The sequence below is a fragment of the Lacerta agilis genome, chromosome 13, assembly GCF_009819535.1.
Source record: "Lacerta agilis isolate rLacAgi1 chromosome 13, rLacAgi1.pri, whole genome shotgun sequence".
NCBI lineage: Eukaryota > Metazoa > Chordata > Lepidosauria > Squamata > Lacertidae > Lacerta > Lacerta agilis.
Window position 1 is genome coordinate 24,985,370 of NC_046324.1, and position 18,658 is coordinate 25,004,027.

General features: G+C 39.8%; 1 protein-coding gene across 11 annotated transcripts in view; it reads left to right on the plus strand.

Annotated features, from left to right (window-relative positions):
* The window catches only part of MAP2K5 (mitogen-activated protein kinase kinase 5), a 130,536-nt gene that overhangs the window by 39,966 nt on the left and 71,912 nt on the right, over positions 1 to 18,658 (plus strand). For all 11 annotated transcript variants that reach the window (XM_033167429.1, XM_033167431.1, XM_033167433.1 and 8 more), the window contains exons 9-15: positions 1,065 to 1,104; positions 6,371 to 6,439; positions 6,525 to 6,606; positions 7,461 to 7,522; positions 14,325 to 14,373; positions 16,539 to 16,612; positions 17,628 to 17,678. In XM_033167429.1, coding sequence (XP_033023320.1) covers positions 1,065 to 1,104; positions 6,371 to 6,439; positions 6,525 to 6,606; positions 7,461 to 7,522; positions 14,325 to 14,373; positions 16,539 to 16,612; positions 17,628 to 17,678 — 427 coding nt within the window. The remainder of the gene's footprint in view (positions 1 to 1,064; positions 1,105 to 6,370; positions 6,440 to 6,524; positions 6,607 to 7,460; positions 7,523 to 14,324; positions 14,374 to 16,538; positions 16,613 to 17,627; positions 17,679 to 18,658) is intronic.

Below are 18,658 nucleotides of genomic sequence, written 5' to 3' on the forward strand. Positions count from 1 at the left end.
CTCTTTGCTGGAAATTTAACCCAAACTTCCACGGATGAATTGGCGTGCATCATAATTAAATCATCAAGTCTTTCCTTTTAATTCATTTGGAAACAAGAGACCATCCCCATCCCCACTCCTCTCATGGAATAAGAGGGTGGTGGGAAGGATCGGCTTTCTTGACATGCTAATTAAGTTGCCAAACTGCCCAGCACAGTACATATTGAACTAACAGACGTTAAGCATCCCATCTCAGATGTTTGTTTTCTTATCGTTTCTGCTGATCTGAAAGTCAAAATGTTCTGCCATTGTTGGTTCATCAATAGTTACCTCATGGATTACCTTCTATTTGGTTTATTGACTGTGCCTTCTGCTGTCAGTCTCTCAATTATCACTTAAGTGGATATTCTTTTCTGCTTTTAAATGCTTTTTCTTCAAGTATATTTGGGATTTGCATAAATGCTGCTAAAATTTACTTTTGTTTGCAAATAAATCACATTGCTTGTGCATAATTTTAATACATAAATTGTATTTACATAAATTAAAATGAAATAATAGAAATGTAAATGTTTGAGTGATTATTCTGTAAAAATTATAATATATATGAGCAGAGGCACTAAGGCTGCAGTCCTTATGGCTAGCAAATCACATTGCATTTTTATGGTGTGCTTTTTAGGTGAGTCCTGCAATGTCCTACCAAGGCAAGAATAGTCTAGGTATTGATACCTGCCATGTGCTTGATATCACCCCCTTCTCTGTTTTTGCACTCCCAGGCAGGCAGCAAAATGGGAGGCCTATTTAGCTTTTATTAAACCACATTATGCAGTTGATAGGTTGCATTCAGTTGGTGAATCAGGAGTTGTGAAAGATTGATTTGAGTTTGCAAATTGGAAAGATGTCTGAAGCTGTTTACTTCATAAGAGCTAGAACTGGTGAAGTGTATCACCCAAATTAACAAGTTGCTCAAAAATGGTATTGGCTGCAAGTATGTATTCATTAGTGTAACAAATACAAAGAATTGATGTGATCCCCCTCCCCTGTCCCCCGCAGTTTGAACTGACTTTTTCTCTTTTTTCTGTATGCAGAGCAAACCATGTCCCTAGTGGGAAAATACTAGCCGTGAAGGTATGTTCTTCCAAAAACTGCTTTTTAAAAAAGCCCTCTCCTACCCAGCCCCAACCATCAAATTCTTATTGCTGCATTATTTGCCTTGGTGCATGAAAGCAAAACATATACATGTTCAGGCCTTAATGCAAAAAGCATCACACATACACACATATACACACACATTTATATTATATTATATTATATTATATTATATTATATTATATTATATTATATTATATTATATTATTATTGCACCACTACACACTCTTTCTTCCCTTTCTAGGTCACACAAGTAGACTTGGGAAGTATTTGCATGCATTGGAAAAGTAATGTGTACCGATGAACTGGAAACTGTCAATTAGAAAATCTCAGATACTGGTGGTGCACCAAGCACACTGACCCAGCTTGTCCATTCTGTTGCTGAAGCCTTCAGCATCCTATATGTTTTCAAGTGCTTTCTTCATCTTCCTTCTGAAATGGGTCTTCCTTACCTGCTTCTACTCAGAGACCTTCTGTCTTCCACCAGTAAGGCATCAGCATACTCTGGGAGAACAACAAATTCTTCCTAAACTTAAGTTTTTGCTGACCTGGCAAAATCGAAACCCCATGCTTTGGATTACAGCTTCCATCAGCCCCTGCCAGCACAACTGCTGTAGTCCAAAACATCTTGCGGTGGGGTGGGGGAGGCGGCACCAGGTTGGCGAAGGCAGTGTTAGACAAATTGTACTGAATTCCTTTTTGGAATCCACCACTCCCTGGTTGGGAAAAATAAGCCTGATTCTTCTGTTAAATAATTAGGGCTTGCCCTGATATATTGCCCTGATTTGTGGAAACACACCCACCCCTTACTTATCAGAACAGGTCATTTTTCAGCAAGCCTTACATGGAGATTATTATCCCAACCTGTATCTGCATTGGACTTGAAATTGTTCTTATCTACTGTATACTTTTATTGTGAATGTGTTTCTTGTTAAATCAATATATTATGGGAATTAAATAATAAGTGTCTGATCCCAATACTTTTGGTGCCAGTAAATCAAGGTTTAGGATATGACTGAAGCACCAACACAGCTTTATCACTTTCTTGCACAGCTGTAGCTACTTAAGAGGTTAAGGATAATCACAGCTCCTCATGTGGGTGTGAAGATTGGTGGTTTGGAAGCAAAGCAAGTGTGGACCAGTGTGAGGGGTATATTGGTTAAGAGCACAGGACAGGGACTGGGCGAACCAGATTAAAGTCTGCAACTCAGCCAGGAAGCTCACTAGAAGACAATGGGCCAGTCCCCATGTAATAATCTTAACTTTCTTCACAGGGCTGTGGTGATAAAATGGGAAGGGAGGAAAGAGAGGGGCCATAATATTTGCATTGAAGGGTTCTAAGAGAAGAACCCTTGAACCATTGAAGGGTAAGAGAAGGGTTCTAAGAGGAGTGCCTGGCGTGCTCTGGTCCATGGGGTCACGAAGAGTCAGACACGACTAAACAAGAGAAGAGGTAGGGTTTAAATGTAATAATAATATGAATACTGACAAGACAACCACTCTTGTCAGCTGGTGAGCAGATTAGCTGGCCAGCTGGTGAGCAGATGTGGGCCATCTGAGAGACACTTGATCTTTTACCTGAACGCCAAGTTGCTCAGGCAGAAGTTTCAGGGTACAAGGCCAGAAGGAATCTCATTGGCCTCCTGTGTCACGTGACTGCTTGTCGGAGCAGCATCTAAATGCAGCGGAAAAGGGGCCAGCAGCTCTGTCAAAAGTCCTCGTGGTGGCTCAGAGAGCAAGATGCCTCTGGCACTCCAGCAGCTAAAGCAAGTTGAGGTTGCAGGTCCTTAGGCTGGGCATAAGAATGCCATTTGACTTGTTGATTCGGGTGTGAAAATATATTGAGCCTTGCTTTGTGGAAAGAGGGAGAAGAGTTTGAAAAAAGAGGGTGTCAGCAGTTTATACTCCCCCTCCCACTTCAAAACTTTTTCTGTTTACCTTTAAAAAAGGAGGGAAAATCTTTATGAATTAAGTATGCAAGAAACTCTTGCTTAGTGGTTTCCTATCAGCTGATGCCTGTGGAATGTGCCCTCTGAACCTATTTGTCTCCTGTGGGAAGCCACACGACTGAGGAGGTAGCATCCCTTCCCTTGCATTGTGTGTGAGGGGGCTGTGTGCTGTTCTGCAACTACAGTGTTTCCTCTGCTCTTAACCTAGCATTTAAATGGTCCATTTGATTAATCATTTGTATACTGACTATCGTACTCCCAAATTTCCTCTGAGTTGTACATACTGTAAAAGACAATTATGTCACCACAGATTAAATAAGTGAATTAAAATGGAGTTGCAGCTTAATTTGACCTGTGATTTTGCTCTCGTTCCCTTTAGTGGCGCGCACACCATTCCAGCAAATAGATGAAGTCATCCATGACAGCCGGTGATGAATTGCCATCGCTATACTGTATATTTTAATAGCCTCTCACTAATTTAAATTGAGCACCGAGTAAATTATAATTCAGTCACTTGACTGCTTGTATTTAACTTGACAACTCATCCTTATTTGTCCTGGAGGTGTAGGAGAGAAGTGGAGAAAATGGGCTCAGGTATTTCTCGTAGGGTTAACCCTTTCCCCTTGCAGTGTTCCGTGTCAAAGCCATTGTAGATAGGAACTTGATTGCTATTTCTGTTGCTGCTGTTATTTAACACAAGGTGGGGCAATCATTTTAGGGCTGGGAGATACATTTCCCATTTTAAATTGGGAAATGGGATACACTCAAACTGTATGAACATGCCCCCTGACCCCTTTCCTTCCTTACTTCCCATCTTCTTGACACACTTCCACTCAAATAAATTAATAAAATATTAGGGCCAGAGTACAAATGCAGGTCCCAGCATTCAATACCATTCGTCCATTTCTGTATTTAGAGTAACTAAAATCATGTAAATCCATAGGTGATTGGGGGCCCAGAATTACAGTGCAATTCTAAACATGTCTACCCAGAAGTAATTCCTACTGAATTCAGAAGGGCTTGCTCCTGGGAAAGGGGGGAGGGGGTTGGTTTGTAGTCTGAGTCAGTGATCCAACAGGAAAATCCTGGCTGCCTGTTTGCTGACATAGTTTATATCCTGCACCTTCAACATAATTTTGTATCTCAGGGCAGCCAAGAGAATAGTTAGAAACAAGTACAATTTAGGTAATAATGTGTGCAAACTAGCTCATTTTAATAGGTGGTAAAATCAAACTGCTCTAAGTTACATGCTTACATTAGCATTTCTTAAAAGCTGGTGGCTAAATGATAGCTGTGAGTTCTCCAGGTGGGCCTCATTGGGGAGGGCATTCCAAAGGTTTACTTTTAGTGAGCCTTGGGGAGTTGAGAGGAACTTGTGCCATGTTGAAATGGGTGGGTTTATGCGTGACTGACTCAATATCAAATCAGGCCACAATCTGGATCTCCTGAAGTTTCCTAGCCTCCTCTAAGTTGGCTGTGTGTGGTCCTCAGCCTTACTTCCAGTGGGGAAACTAAAAGGAAAGAAGGAAGGCAGAGCAAGAACAAAATGGGGAGGAAAGCCAAAACAGAGGTGGGGGGGGGAGCCCTCTGTAAGCAATCGGTTCAGACCTCTTGCAAGAACATCTTCCCTTGCAGAGAGAAAGAGAAGCTGGTGACAGAGAAAGAAGAGAATTTGACTGCCCACCTTGAGCCCTGGTCCTGCCCACTGCTGGCATGTGACCCCTAAGGAAATGCAACCCTTTCCAGAAAAAGTTTACTTGCCTCTGTCCTGAAATAATTCTGGCTAAGTCCACAGTGGTGAATGTACCATTATTACTATTTAGGACTTACCTTGGGCAAAATGGAAACTCCTTAAAATTGCATAGTGGGTGTTTCATGTGGCATGCCGTGGCCACAGTTTTGCAGTGCTGTGGCATGAGATTGTGTCATAGTGGCCGATCTCTGCGGCAAGCCTTTGCTCGTGAACACATTGTGGCCTGGAGCAATTGGCAGCATTAATGCAATGTTGAGTAAAACCATGTGGTAGCCATTTTGTGTGAAGCAGGGCTAAGACCCTTCCATTCTTAAAAATCAATGTGCCTGTAATTCACAGCAGCTCAGGGACTTTCTTCATTTCACGTCTTGGCTGATGCAGCATTTGCCATCCGTGACATCGAATCCAGTCAATATTCGGCTAAAGCTTTTGCAATGGGGGAAGCTGAGTTTCGAGCAGGGTTTTAACAATTGGAAAAGCAATCTCTTTTAGATATGATAGAGGGTTAAATTTTGTTGTTGTTTTAATGGGCAAAATTGATACAGTGTTCCAGCAGGTTACTTTGTTTTAAGCTTTCCACCCTGGAAAAAAAATGTAAGTGAATATTGTTGGCAAATGACTATTGATCTGGAGAAATGTGTTAAATGTTCTCTTGGCAGCCTTTCTATTACAGTTACAATTTAGTTTAGTGAGAGCTTTTATAAATAACCCTAAAGCAAATTCTTGATAGAAACTGGTTATGCTCTTTTTTCTCTGTTTAGACAGACATCAATACTGTAAAATGTAGGTTTAGAAATGGGTTATTTTTGTGTGTGTGGTATGGTGTTTTGTTTTTAAATTGGAGGCCATGTTGTTTTCCATTGCCAACCTCGTGTATTGTTGGTTGTGTTAATCCAAAAACCTCAGGAGTGTGTGTGTGGTGTTGTTGTTATTACTTATTGTATTTTAATTTATTAATCACTTTCCATGAAACACCCTAAAGCAATAAACGATAAAAAATTCAATAATAAAAACATGTGTAAAAACAGTTTCACATCCAATACATAAATCTGTTTAAATAAAAATCTCTACTTAAAAGGTTTGTTGGAAAATGAAAAACTTCAGTAGGCACCAGAAAGACAATAAATATGGTACCTGTCTGATATGTAATGGGAGGGAGCTCCATAACACCCCATAATTTTATTTAAAATGTGTTGCCACTCCCAGGGTCAGATAAAACTGACTTGGTGGTTGCCTGGTTTTCAACCAGTGTGCCGTGGCACCCTGAGGTGCCTTGAAGGATGGTCGGGGGTAACATGGGCAACACTGGCCGGTAACTTGTTATGTGTGAGCTTTAGTTACTGGTAGCCAAGATCTTTACAGGTGTTGATTGTCACTTGAAATACCCTATTCTGTTGGCAACAAACTGGCAGTCTGTTGGTGGTAGCCAGTTGATTTGAGCAGGAGTTTTCAGTGCCACCTGAAAAATATATAGGTTTGTTGATGGCCACAGTGTTCACATGCATTATGTAATGAGATATAATGTTCTGGTGCTTACTTTCAGGTGATCCCTTTAGATATTACACTGGAACTTCAAAAGCAGATTATGTCGGAGTTAGAAATTCTTTACAAGGTATAATTTTCTAGCATTTACATTTCAATTCTATGTGTAGTGTGTCTTCAATGTTGACAACATTTTTCTCTTTCTTCATCTGCAGTGTGATTCGTCCTATATCATAGGATTTTACGGTGCTTTTTTTGTAGAAAACAGGATTTCCCTTTGTACTGAATTCATGGATGGTGAGTGGTGCTTGCATATTCTTGAAAAGCCTCAACTGTTTTTTTTTAATGTAATTGGGAAATCAATTTGAACATTTGTGCACATCCTAAAGAAGCACAAAGTGATTCCTAGTACAGATGGTGCAAGATGTCTTTTTCTCTCTTTTTTAGGAGGTATTTTAAAAATAATAACGTTTCACAAGCCTTAACACATCAGGCAGGCGAGAGTCATGATTACTTGATGTTAAGTATGTTACATTTTCCTCAATGGAGCTGCATTGACTTTTTATTGAAAATTTAAATAGAACAGAAGTAAATGCTGTTTTATCTGTTGCTTGATATTTTCAACTTGCATACAATCTGTCTTTACTGACAAAACAGCTGTTCCCACTTTTAATGTTTCAGTCGCCAGCACAGATTTTCCTTTAAATAAGCCTATTAGCTCACCCATTGTCCTGTGTGTTTTCAGCAAGCAATAGTCGGTTTGGCATGGCAGGATTAAGAGTTTCAGAGATTTTTCCACCTGGGTTTCTTTAGCAATTTAATCCCATTGTTCATCCAATTAAAAATGTATAAAATGAACAAGGCAGATGCACCTGAGCAGGTGAGTCAAACAATTGATTTTGATAGCAAGATATTTCCCCCCTATGCCTGGCAATATCACAGAGAACTCTGGAGCACTACTCCGGATTGTGCTTTCCTCTCAGATGATACAGTGCAGTGGCTTGGGCTAGCCCTATAGGTGAACAAGGGGGACGTTGGAAGACCTCACTTTGCTTATTACAGGCTAAATCCTTTCTTCTGAGTCAATTTCTTTACCAGCAAATTGCTCTCTGTTTTACTTGATATTAACTATGTTTTGTTTGTTCCTGCAGGGGGCTCTTTGGATGTCTACAGAAAAATTCCAGAACACGTACTGGGAAGAATAGCCGTAGCAGTGAGTACTTTGGGGTTCTGTTTTTAATATAATAGTGTTAAATACTTAAATATTTATCACAGCTGATATTTGTAGATATAAACAATATAGGAAGATGAAGGGGAGAGTGAGAGTCATGAGGCACCTTGAAAGCTAACAAATTTATTATGGTGTGAACTTTTGAGGATTAGCATTAACTTCATTCTGGACTTCAGTCTAGAAAAGCTTTTGCCATGATAAAATCTGTTAGTTTTCAACAGGCCCCAAGACCCTTGGTTGGTTTTGGTGCAACAGACTGCACAACTACCCCTCTAAAAATGGGGGTGGGGGAAACCTCTTCCCTTTCTAGTATATATTACAGAATCTCAGATAAGTTTCGTTTCTAATTTGTTGGAGCCTAATAAGTCTGCTTAGGCACGCGGGTGGCGCTGTGGTCTAAACCACAGAGCCTAGGACTTGCCGATCAGAAGGTCGGCGGTTCGAATCCACGCAACAGGGTGAGCTCCCGTTGCTCGGTCCCTGCTCCTGCCAACCTAGCAGTTCAAAAGCACATCAAAGTGCAATAGATAAATAGGTACCATTCCGGCAGGAAGGTAAACGGCGTTTCCATGCGCTGCTCTGGTTCGCCAGAAGCGGCTTAGTCATGCTGGCCCCATGACCCGGAAGCTGTCTGCGGACAAACGCTGGCTCCCTCAGCCTATAAAGCGAGATGAGCATGCAACCTTAGAGGCGTCCGCGACTGGACTTAATGGTCAGGGGTCCCGTTACCTTTTAGAAGTCTGCTTATAAGAAAACATCCTACAAAGTTTTTAAATTATTAATTCTCACATTGGCGTACTGTATTCTCTTTAATTTGTCATTTTCACCATTTCTGCTAAATTCTACTTTTCACTTTGAAAGTTGTTTTCATAGAGATGTCTGGAAATTGCCATTAAAGTTCAGTTTCAGTTTCTGATAATGTTGGAATACTCTAAACAAATTCTAAAAGCCACATAAAAACCACATGTTTTTCAAACGGCCTAATAGCAATCCCGTTATATATTTTGAAACTAATGTTGTATTCCATATCACTTGTATCTTATTACATGCTTACCAGGAAGTTTTTGTCAAGTGAAACACATCTTCATCTGCGTGTATTTGCAGTGTTGATTGTATTCAGTTTCCCCGGGGGGGGGGGGGGTGGGGGGGGGTGGTAGTATATCAGATTGACTTTATAAAAAGTAAATAACTCATATTACAGAGTTTAGGACAGGGTGATCCAGATGGGGTCCTCCAGATGTTGTTGAACTACAATGCCCATCTTTCCTGACCGATGAGCATGCTGGCTGTGACTGATAGGAGTTGGAGTGCAACGGTATTCCCCAGTGTAGGGCATAGTCAACTTTATACCATTATACCATTTATACCATACATTTCTATTGGGTTTTTGTGAAAGGTGTTATGCAATTCTACCTCCCATATTTATTTTGTCTCTTCATAACAAAACCACTACAGATCTCAACAGTTCTTTTTGTATTTGCTTAGTTTTCTGTGCAAATTCATACTGTTTATCATCAGCATTCAGAGTTACTGTATTTTTCCGTGTAGAAGATGCCCCCATGTATAAGATGCCCCCTATTTTTGGGGACTCCAAATTAAGAAAAAAAAACCCTTAGCACTACCTGTGTATAAGATGAGCCAATTTCAAACCCATTTTTTGGTTAAAAAAAATCCTAGTCTTACACATGGAAAAATACGGTATACGCAGAGGTTCTTTGTAGCTACCATGGTTAATGGCCCTTGATAGCCTTCCCAAATCTGGTGCCCCCCAGATATTTTGAGCTATAACTCCCATCACCTCCCACTCATCATACTGGCTGAAGCTCTTGAGAGCTGTAGTCCAAAACATCTGTAGTGCAGCAGCTTGCAGAAGGCTACCCTTGATAGACTCATTTTCCATGAATTTACATAATCCTTCTTAAAGCTATCTAAGACAGCAGCTACCATCTCATGGTAGGAAATTATTTGAGTTTATTAAGCAGTATGTGAAGAAGGCCATTCCTCCTGTGAGTCTTTAATGTATTGTCATGCAGCTTCTTTTTTTAAAAGAAAATTTATTATATTTCATATGAAAAAGAACAAAATACAAAATACAGACACTACACATACTACAAACCAAAAAAAAGAGAAGAAAAAAAGAAAGAATACGTATAAAAACACTTGACTAAACAACAAAAATTCAAACATCAAAAACACAACAAATAAATTCTTTAACATCCTTAAACTTGTTTAATTCGTACTTAATGGACGTCCTCCCATCCTCTGTGCTGCGTTCATTTCAATTTTACTTTAGTAACTTTATAACAACTTTAAATCATCATAAACAATCAATCCATTCCTAATCTATCATCTTATCTCTTCTTTTATAAACTTATATCATACCTTTACAAAACAATTCTATCAATTATATCCTACTTTTTCTAAAGACAATTCATGCTGTCACCATTAGTTCAGCTGATTTCCAGTTCATATCTCTATCTTTTCACGTTTTTTCATATATTCTCTGAATTTCTTCCAATCTTCTTGCACCACTTCCTCCCTCTGGTCTCGGAGTTTCGCGGTCAGTTCAGCGAGTTCCATATATTCAATCAACTTCATCTGCCAATCTTCCACTGTCGGTAGATCTTCACTTTTCCAATTTTTTGCTATTAAAATCCTAGCAGCTGTTGTGGCATACATAAAAAATGTTTTATCTCTATTGGGAATCTCATAGTTGACTATGCCCAGCAGAAAGGCCTCTGGTTTCTTAATAAATGTGTTTTCCAACACTTTTTAAAGCTCATTATAAATTTTCTCCCAGAATTCCTTTACCTTTGGGCACGTCCACCACATATGGTAAAAGGTACCTTCTACTTTTTTACATTTCCAGCATTCATTACTCAATCCATGATACATTTTGGCTAATTTCACTGGTGTCAAATACCATCTATACATCATTTTCATAATATTTTCTCTTAAAGCATTACATGCAGTAAATCTGATACCTTGCTTCCAAAGTCTTTCCCAATCCTCCAACATTATATTATGACCCACATCCTTTGCCCAACCAATCATAACTGATTTAACCATTTCATCTTTTGTATGCCACTCTAGCAATAGATTATACATTCTGGAAAGATTCTTACTATTTGGTTCAATTAGTTCTGTTTCCAACTTGGATTTCTCAATCTGAAAACCTAATTTTCTATCTACCTTAAAAACTTCATTAATCTGGTAATACTGCAACCAGTCAGTCATAGCCTCCTTCAATTGTTCATAACTTTTCAGTTTAAAGTTCTGACCATCCTGTTCCAGTCATGCAGCTTCATTGGGTGACCCCATATTAAACTGTTAGGACAGAAGGAGAAAGGTTCCGCTCTATCCCCCCCTTTGCCATGGTTCATAATTCTATAAACCTTTGCCCTGTTTCTTTTTCTTTTCTTTTTTCCTAAATTGAGTAGTCCCTAATATTAAGTTATGCACTTACACAATGTATAGGCATATAACATACCCCAGTATATAAGACCTGTCTTTCCCAGAAGATCAATAATAATTCTGTTTGCTCCATCCATTAGAGTGGTATACATGAAGGTCCCAGATAGTCTTCTCTCCATGATCCATCCAGGAGCTGCTTCAACATAGTTGTTTCACTGGTATTAGATCTTATCCCTTCATGCCATGCTGGGGATAATGAGCTGAATTCTCCAAGTCTAAGAAGAGAATGTATCATAATTTTAAAGCTGCAGCCAAGACCAGTTGGAAGGGAGGTGTCATGGGGTAGGGTGCTGCTGAACAATTGCTAAATCTGAAGCAGGCTTTGATAATTTAAGTGGTTTAAAGCAGAACAAAAAGTTATTCTAAAATGTACCATTTAATTAAATGCCTGTTTTCCACACTCATTATACATCAAGCTGACAACTGAAATCCTTTAATCTGATGCAGGCAGCTATTTAGGCTCCTTTCATTGTAATTCGCAGCTCAGCTTCATTCTCTCCACTTTAGCTGCATGTGCAAAGAGCATCTTTTAGTCTGATGCTATGGCTTTGGAGCACTTGGAGATGGACTTGTTTTTTCAGACTCAGGGTGGTTCGCTTCTAACACACACACACACACACACACACACACACACGGACTGCTTTGGTGAGAGTAAAAGTGTTTCACTTTTGCAGCCCAGAGGATTTGCACGATCATATTAAATAACATTCATTTCTATAGTTCACTGTAAATTACAAATACTTTCTCCTCCTGGGCATTTATCCTGACAACAAGCATTCTGGAGCAGCATCTTCAAGCAGTTTTTCAGAAAGGGAACATGTGCTGTGTCCAAGGCCACACATTGGATTCATGGCCAAACTGAAATGAAAATTTTGCATGATTTAACCTGACTTTGAGAGATTGATCTAAGAAATCTTAAGTCTCTAGTTCAGTCTAGTCAAGGGGCTGACAACCCTTTTGTGCCCATGGAGACATCTGCAAACAGGAGAAATTGGTGCATTCCACCCCTTACTCAACCTAGCACACACCACAATCTACAGACTCCAATAAATGCTTCTTTCACGCTTAATTTCAACAGCATGGGGGTACAGGCCCCTACAGGCACCAGGGGAGACTTGTGCAGGTGAGCCTGCAAGTCTGGAGGTGTGCATGGGGCAGCCAGGGCTATGTGATAAGAGCCTTTAAAAAAAACCACACTCAGCCATTCAGCAGAGAAGGTGGAGTGGGAGAGTGTGTGTTATGAATTATGCTACTCCTGCAACTCCTGATTATTAGATTGGGGAGGGGAACTGCATGTGTAGTGTCTGTCCAGATACAGGATTTCCCCTTTAGCTGGGGATATGATTGCAGAAGCTCTCCAACTGGATCAGAGCAAATGTCTTCCTGGTACCTTCAAGGGATCACAGTTAAGTATCAACTTGCTAATATATTTTTGTGTGTTTTTCTGTCCCTTGTCCCAATTCCTTATATTCAACTGCATCCTTTCTTTAACAAATTCAGTTTAAGAGAAACTTGAACTGATTTTGCACAAGTGAATGTGAGGGTCTTGCTCCTGATCTGTAAAACATGGATGGAATCCACTTTACACAGCCTTGCCACCTGTTAGTTCTTGATGCTAGACTTAAGACTTAAAAACAACCTTTCAGTTGCAACCAGAAGACAAGGACATTCCTCCAGTGCTGTGCCAAAGCTAAAACAGGGCTACCAAATATTCCCAAACTGCCTTTTGCTCGTAACTTCACATTTTTATTTTTATTTCCATTCCCGAAGCAGTAACACAGTGCACTGTATTTTGAGTGCTAATGTTGATTGAAGCTCCTCCCCCCCCCCCCCCGCAAAAGATGTGCACTTAAGCTGTCAAGAGAGTGAGTGATTGATGGCCGATCTAACTACTATTTGTGTCAAGGCTTTGTCAAGTCATTGTTGTCAAATGCTGCTTTACTGAATATCACAATATCTTCTGGAGTATTCAGTCAAAATGAATTCTATGCCACCATCTCTTTGATATAATGCTCAATACCTTGCGTCTACATTCTGAACCGGGAAATGGCCTTTTATTCAGTGTAAATGAATAGCTGTGATTCCTGATCAATGTACAAAGGGTTATAGGGCATTGTTGGATCTGTAGTTGTGAAATGTTCTTTTTTAAAAAAGAAAAAGTTGAAATGAAAAATCTGCTTGGTTAAGAGTGTGCTTTTTATAAGTATTTATTCAGCAGACATGCTTTGGTACAAAAGCTCTTAATGAACTAATATTTGTTTTTTGTCACTCTGGATGTAAAATGTTGTTGTTGTTAATAATTAAAAATCCAAAATTAAAAATCCAAAAATGAACAGCAATATGCATTTACATTTTGTGTAGCCTCCACTCCTTGACGTGTTGTTACAGTATATGTACAGTGAAAAACAAAGATGCTTAGCTACCTCTTATATGAGAGGATATAACTGATTTCCCTCCCGACTTGCACCCCATTTCTGCTGTTTTGTGTACACTCAACTTGAAAACATGTGGACAGTTTCTAGTATTTGTCTTCTACTATAAGGACAAGTCCCTTATTCACTTTTTAAAGTAAAAGATTTTCAGAATTCTAAGGAAGCAACTTTTATTAGTTCTAAGAAATAAAATTTTGGTTTTTTTGAGTCTTGGTCAGTGGCACATTTGAATCAGGAAGATGAATGCAAATGTGTAGAATAGCTAGCAGAATTTTGCAAGAAAGATGTTCCATGTTAAAATGCTGACCCAACAGAAAGGAGGAAACAAGAAATCAGGTTTTTAGGGTGTCATTATAGACAAGGCTTTATAAAATTTGCAAGGTATTTGAAAGCTAAGGTGCAGATTTAGGAATAAAATTTACAGGGGTAAGGAAGTAAGAAGTTCCACACCCTGGCGGTTTAAATTCTTTAGCTATTGATTTGATTGGCTCTATAGAAAGACAAGAAGAAATGCATTTTTTCCTTGGCATGTGCTTTGCGATGCTTTTTGTTACAGGGTGTGCATAAGTGTTGATCACACAAGGGCCACTTTCCTGTGGCTTCTTCACACTCCATTACAGGAATTCCAGTAAAGCTTGGAATGTACTACCACAAGATACAGCAAAGGTGATTAACTTTTAAAAAGCTATTAGTGGCTGATAAGTTTGATCCTCAAAGGGAGGAAAAATAGATAAGGTATACATTGATACCTTTCCACAAAGGTGGCCAAAATCTGACTTCTTTTGGTTGTGATTTTTATATCATGGTAGATTCCAGTTTTAACTCTAGAAAATGAAAATCCATACCTTCAAGCATTCCTTTCTCTCTCCTGTTTGCAGGTTGTTAAAGGCCTTACATATTTATGGAGTTTAAAAATTCTGCATAGAGGTGAGTTGTGGATTTGTTTTTGCATTTTTCCAGTGCATATAATAGTTTGTTTAGTTTCAGAAAAGGAATCACTGTGATGTATTCAAGATTAACAGGTTTCTGGTAGAATGAAGGGTTTTTTTAAGGGAGCAACGTACAGGTACTTCATCTGTTGCATAAAGTTAACATTTGGCTTGATGCATATAAGCACAGTCTGGGATGGGATTCAGGGTTTTGGAACATAGCTGAAAATTGTGGGAGTGGAAATTGCTGATGGTGACTGAAATATTATAAATATCATCTGAAGCAAATTTACATTTTGATATTTCTCTGGCCATGTACCCATCAAGAATAATTTCTCAGAGTGGTATGTGAGCCATAGAGTTGTGATTTGGCACCTTACAGCAGCTGTTCAGGCCCCAGTATTGTAGTTCATTGTTCCATGCTTTGGAGCTGATTGGCTCCTTCTGGGTATTGACCAGTCACCAGGGCCTCCCAAATGGATGTCCCACCTGATGTACAGGTGAGAAGTATGGCAGATGCATCCCATGGTGACAAACTTCTCCTGCTGAGGTATCAGCCTGGCCTATTCAACTGGAGCACCCCAATCTGCCATCAGTGGCTGATATTCATAATGAAAACTTTCCAGTGTGAACCCCCAAACTGCAGATTTTGCAGAGCAGAGATAGTCCTACTGATGCAGCCATCTGATCTTTAAATGAGCTAATTTGTGAACCCACCCTTGAGCTCTTAAAATAGTCAGCAACCTCCAGAGGGAGCAGGCGACAAGGGTCAGAACAGCAGCAACAATTTGTCTGCTGTTACTGCTAATGCACAGGGGGTGGTGAAACATACATTCATATGTATATGTAGATATGTGTTACTGCTGATAATTATCTCTTAGCAATTCACATCTCAAACAGGGTTTGTATTGCTCAGTTTCCTTGAACTTTGGAATTCTGCACTCTAATGCTTGCGTGCAATTCAAGTGGAGAGGGTGGCTTTTGTTTTTAAAAAATATTTTGAATAAAATGGATTTTTAAAATGTCTATTTGGTATTGAATAAGGCAACTGCATTCCACTTCTTGACCCTCTCCTTCACATTTTTGTAACAGCTAGAAAAGAGTTGCCCACATGCCATTTATCTAGTAGCCTGGTAAAAAATAGCTCAGATGGAGGTGGAATGAAAAGGCATCTGTTCATCCTCCATAAGGCTTGTCTCATATAAATAATTGGTATTAAGGAAACACTTGTGATGATGGGCACATAATGTTCCATTTTGGCTCTTGTTTAAATTCTTCCACATTCAAAATGGAAGTATTAATCACAAAACAGATGCTCTGGGAGAACATTGTACACACACACACACACACACACACACACAGTGCTTTCTCTAGGCTGTTTATTTATTTTCTTGAAGAAATAAAGGTGCATTAAAAAAATTCCAATAAAAATTGTGGTAGATTAGATACTATGTTGCCTGGTTGGTTTTCCACAATTAATGAAGAGTCTTGTTAATGAAGAGGCTAGCAATTTTTATTGTGGCAATGTACTGTATTAGTCTTTTAAGGTACCACAATACTCTGTTGATTAATGTTTCTCCTCTGGAAATTGTTTCCACTATCTGTCTGTTTTTAAGATTTAGAGAAATCTCACTCTAGAGCAGAGATGGCAAAACACACACCCTACCAAAGAACTTATGGCCCCTATTTGGGACATTTTTGAATAATATAAATCTCCATCCCCAGCACAACTGCAGTCCTCCATGCCATGCATTTAGCTTAGAGGTGGGGACCTTCTGGGCAACCTTCAGAAAGCCAAATGCACATGTGGGCGGGTTCAAGGGGAAAACTGGGTCCAGCGACTAATGCAAATTATAAGGTCTGACTCAGCAGATAAGATTGGGTTTTTTGCAAGGCACAGCCACAGAACAAGAAAAGCTCTTAGACATTGAAGAATTCATTGGTACGTAATACGATCAAAATATGAGTCCCACATGTGTGTGGACGAGCCCTAAGCCTGCAAGCACAGACGTGTGTGTGTGTGTGTTTTCAAATAAACTTAGTACAGCAGCCAGAAAACTTTTCTCTTTATAAACGATAAGCTATATATAGTAAGTTATATTTAATGTAGTGTGAATGCTGTATGGCTTTGCTTCCTTATCATGTGTTGCTGTCCCCTTACAGATGTGAAGCCCTCAAATATGTTGGTGAACACAAGAGGCCAAGTCAAGTTATGTGACTTTGGGGTCAGCACACAGGTACCTTCGTTTCTTCTGCCCTTTCATATATATCCCTCCTGTTAGCACATGTTTTCCAGACTGGCCACAAGACAAGCAGAGCCCCTTGCAAGCAAGCTTGGCTCTGCTGGGAATGGGAGATTCATCCCTTTTATTTTTTTAAATCTCCTGGTGACTTTTCTTCATCAGAATATGATTGTTCATTGTTTAATGACAGTAAAAACTGCTGATATTGTAATTACTACTTACGAATAGCAAACTTCATTGATATGCAGCTTGGCTCTGAAAGCGTTTGGATCAAACAAAAGGGAGGGCAGAGCGGGAGGATCGCCTGGGGAGCCCAACTGGCCCACAGTAAAAATTAATATTGGGAGCAACAATGGTGGTGGGCTTCAACAATGTGCAGCACAAATTTTAATTAATTTCCATTTTGGGCTTCCCTTGAGAACCTCTGTGATACTGACCCATGAGCTTGCTGCAATGTTGAATTGAATTGCAGCCACCTTTCCTCCCAGCCAAACATGAGGACCAAAGAGAAGGTCACTGCTGCATTATACGTTGTCAAAGTCTGTTGTCCCTCCAGCATATTTAGTGTTCATTCCAGCCTGATAATGAAGGTGGCTTTATTCACATCTTGAGCCAGCTGACAGTGGGGGGAGGAGGATGGCTGACTGGATGTGCTGAAAATAAAATAAAATAAAACCCTCCTTCCAATTGACTATTTATATCCAACTGGTTGGTGGAGCACTAAAATCTCTAAGCATCCTGTTTAAAAGAGAATTGTCTTTAAGGTTATCTGCCATAAAGTGAAATACTGTGGTTGTTTTAAATTAGGGCTCTTGTTCAAAAGGAAAGAGAGATTTAATCATTTTTAATGCCTTCACAGGCAAATTTGTTTCCTCACACACACATACACACTTTATATAATTTTTAGCTGATTTATACATGGAATGATTGTAGGTTAAATGAGGAATAATTGCCCGTTTTATTCCCACATTATCTTTATATGGCTCTAACAGGCTGTTTTGTATGATAGCTGGTGAATTCCATAGCCAAGACGTATGTCGGGACAAATGCTTATATGGCGGTAAGTAAATGTATGCAGATACTTCTGTTGCAGACAAATAGCCTTTAGTGGGCTGCTCAATTTTGTCTGTAGTTTTTAGTTCGGGTGCTGTTTCTTCTACTGTTAGGTGTCTTAAGTCTTTCTTAGTAAACAGATATGGAAATAAGGAAACAGTATTTTTTAAAATGTGGCATGAGGAATAGTAATATAAAAAGCTATAGTGCACATACCAAACTCCTGTGCCTGCAAGGTCAGCTCATTCCCTTTGACAGATGAGGCAGCTCTTTGGGTTTACCTCATAACAAAGGGAATGTCCCATGTGCACAGGGGGTTTGGGTGTGCAGAGAAGGAGCATGTGTGGTTCATGAGAGATCCACCTTATTTGGGGGGATTTGTGTTCAGTTCTGTGCTCCACCATGAAGGCCCTGCCTGCTTCATCAGTGTAACTCAGGGTTGTAAAAATGATGGGAAAAGTGATACAGAAATAATAGAACATGAACCCAATAAAAATGATTCTTGGTTGTGTTTTGAAGCTCTTGGGTTTGGGGTAAATGCCACATGTGGGCTGTGGCCATGCAGAAAGGCAAGAGGGTGGGCGTGGATTGTAATTCTTGACTTGCTGCTGTTAAGAGTCTCTAGGACCTTGATAGGAAACCTCACTGGCTAAGCGAGTGCTTTTCTAGTAAGCTTTTTTGGTGCCTCTTCAGGTACTAAAGAGAACAGAAGTGTGAGAGATCAGCCTCTGCAATGACCGGCAGCATAAAGCCTGTGGATTGGCCTTTTTGCTCTTGCCTGGTCAGCTGCAACAGTTGTTCCTGCCTTCTGGTGTTCATGCTCAGGTGCAGCCATCCTCTGGCTGAAGCTGATGGGAGTTGTAGTCCAAAACAGCTGGAGGGCACCAGGTTGAGGAACATTGTTCTAATGCATGCCCTCATTCCATTCCTATCTCTGACATATAGTTCAGTGTTCCAGGCATCTTGAGAATAGAGGTTATGAATATG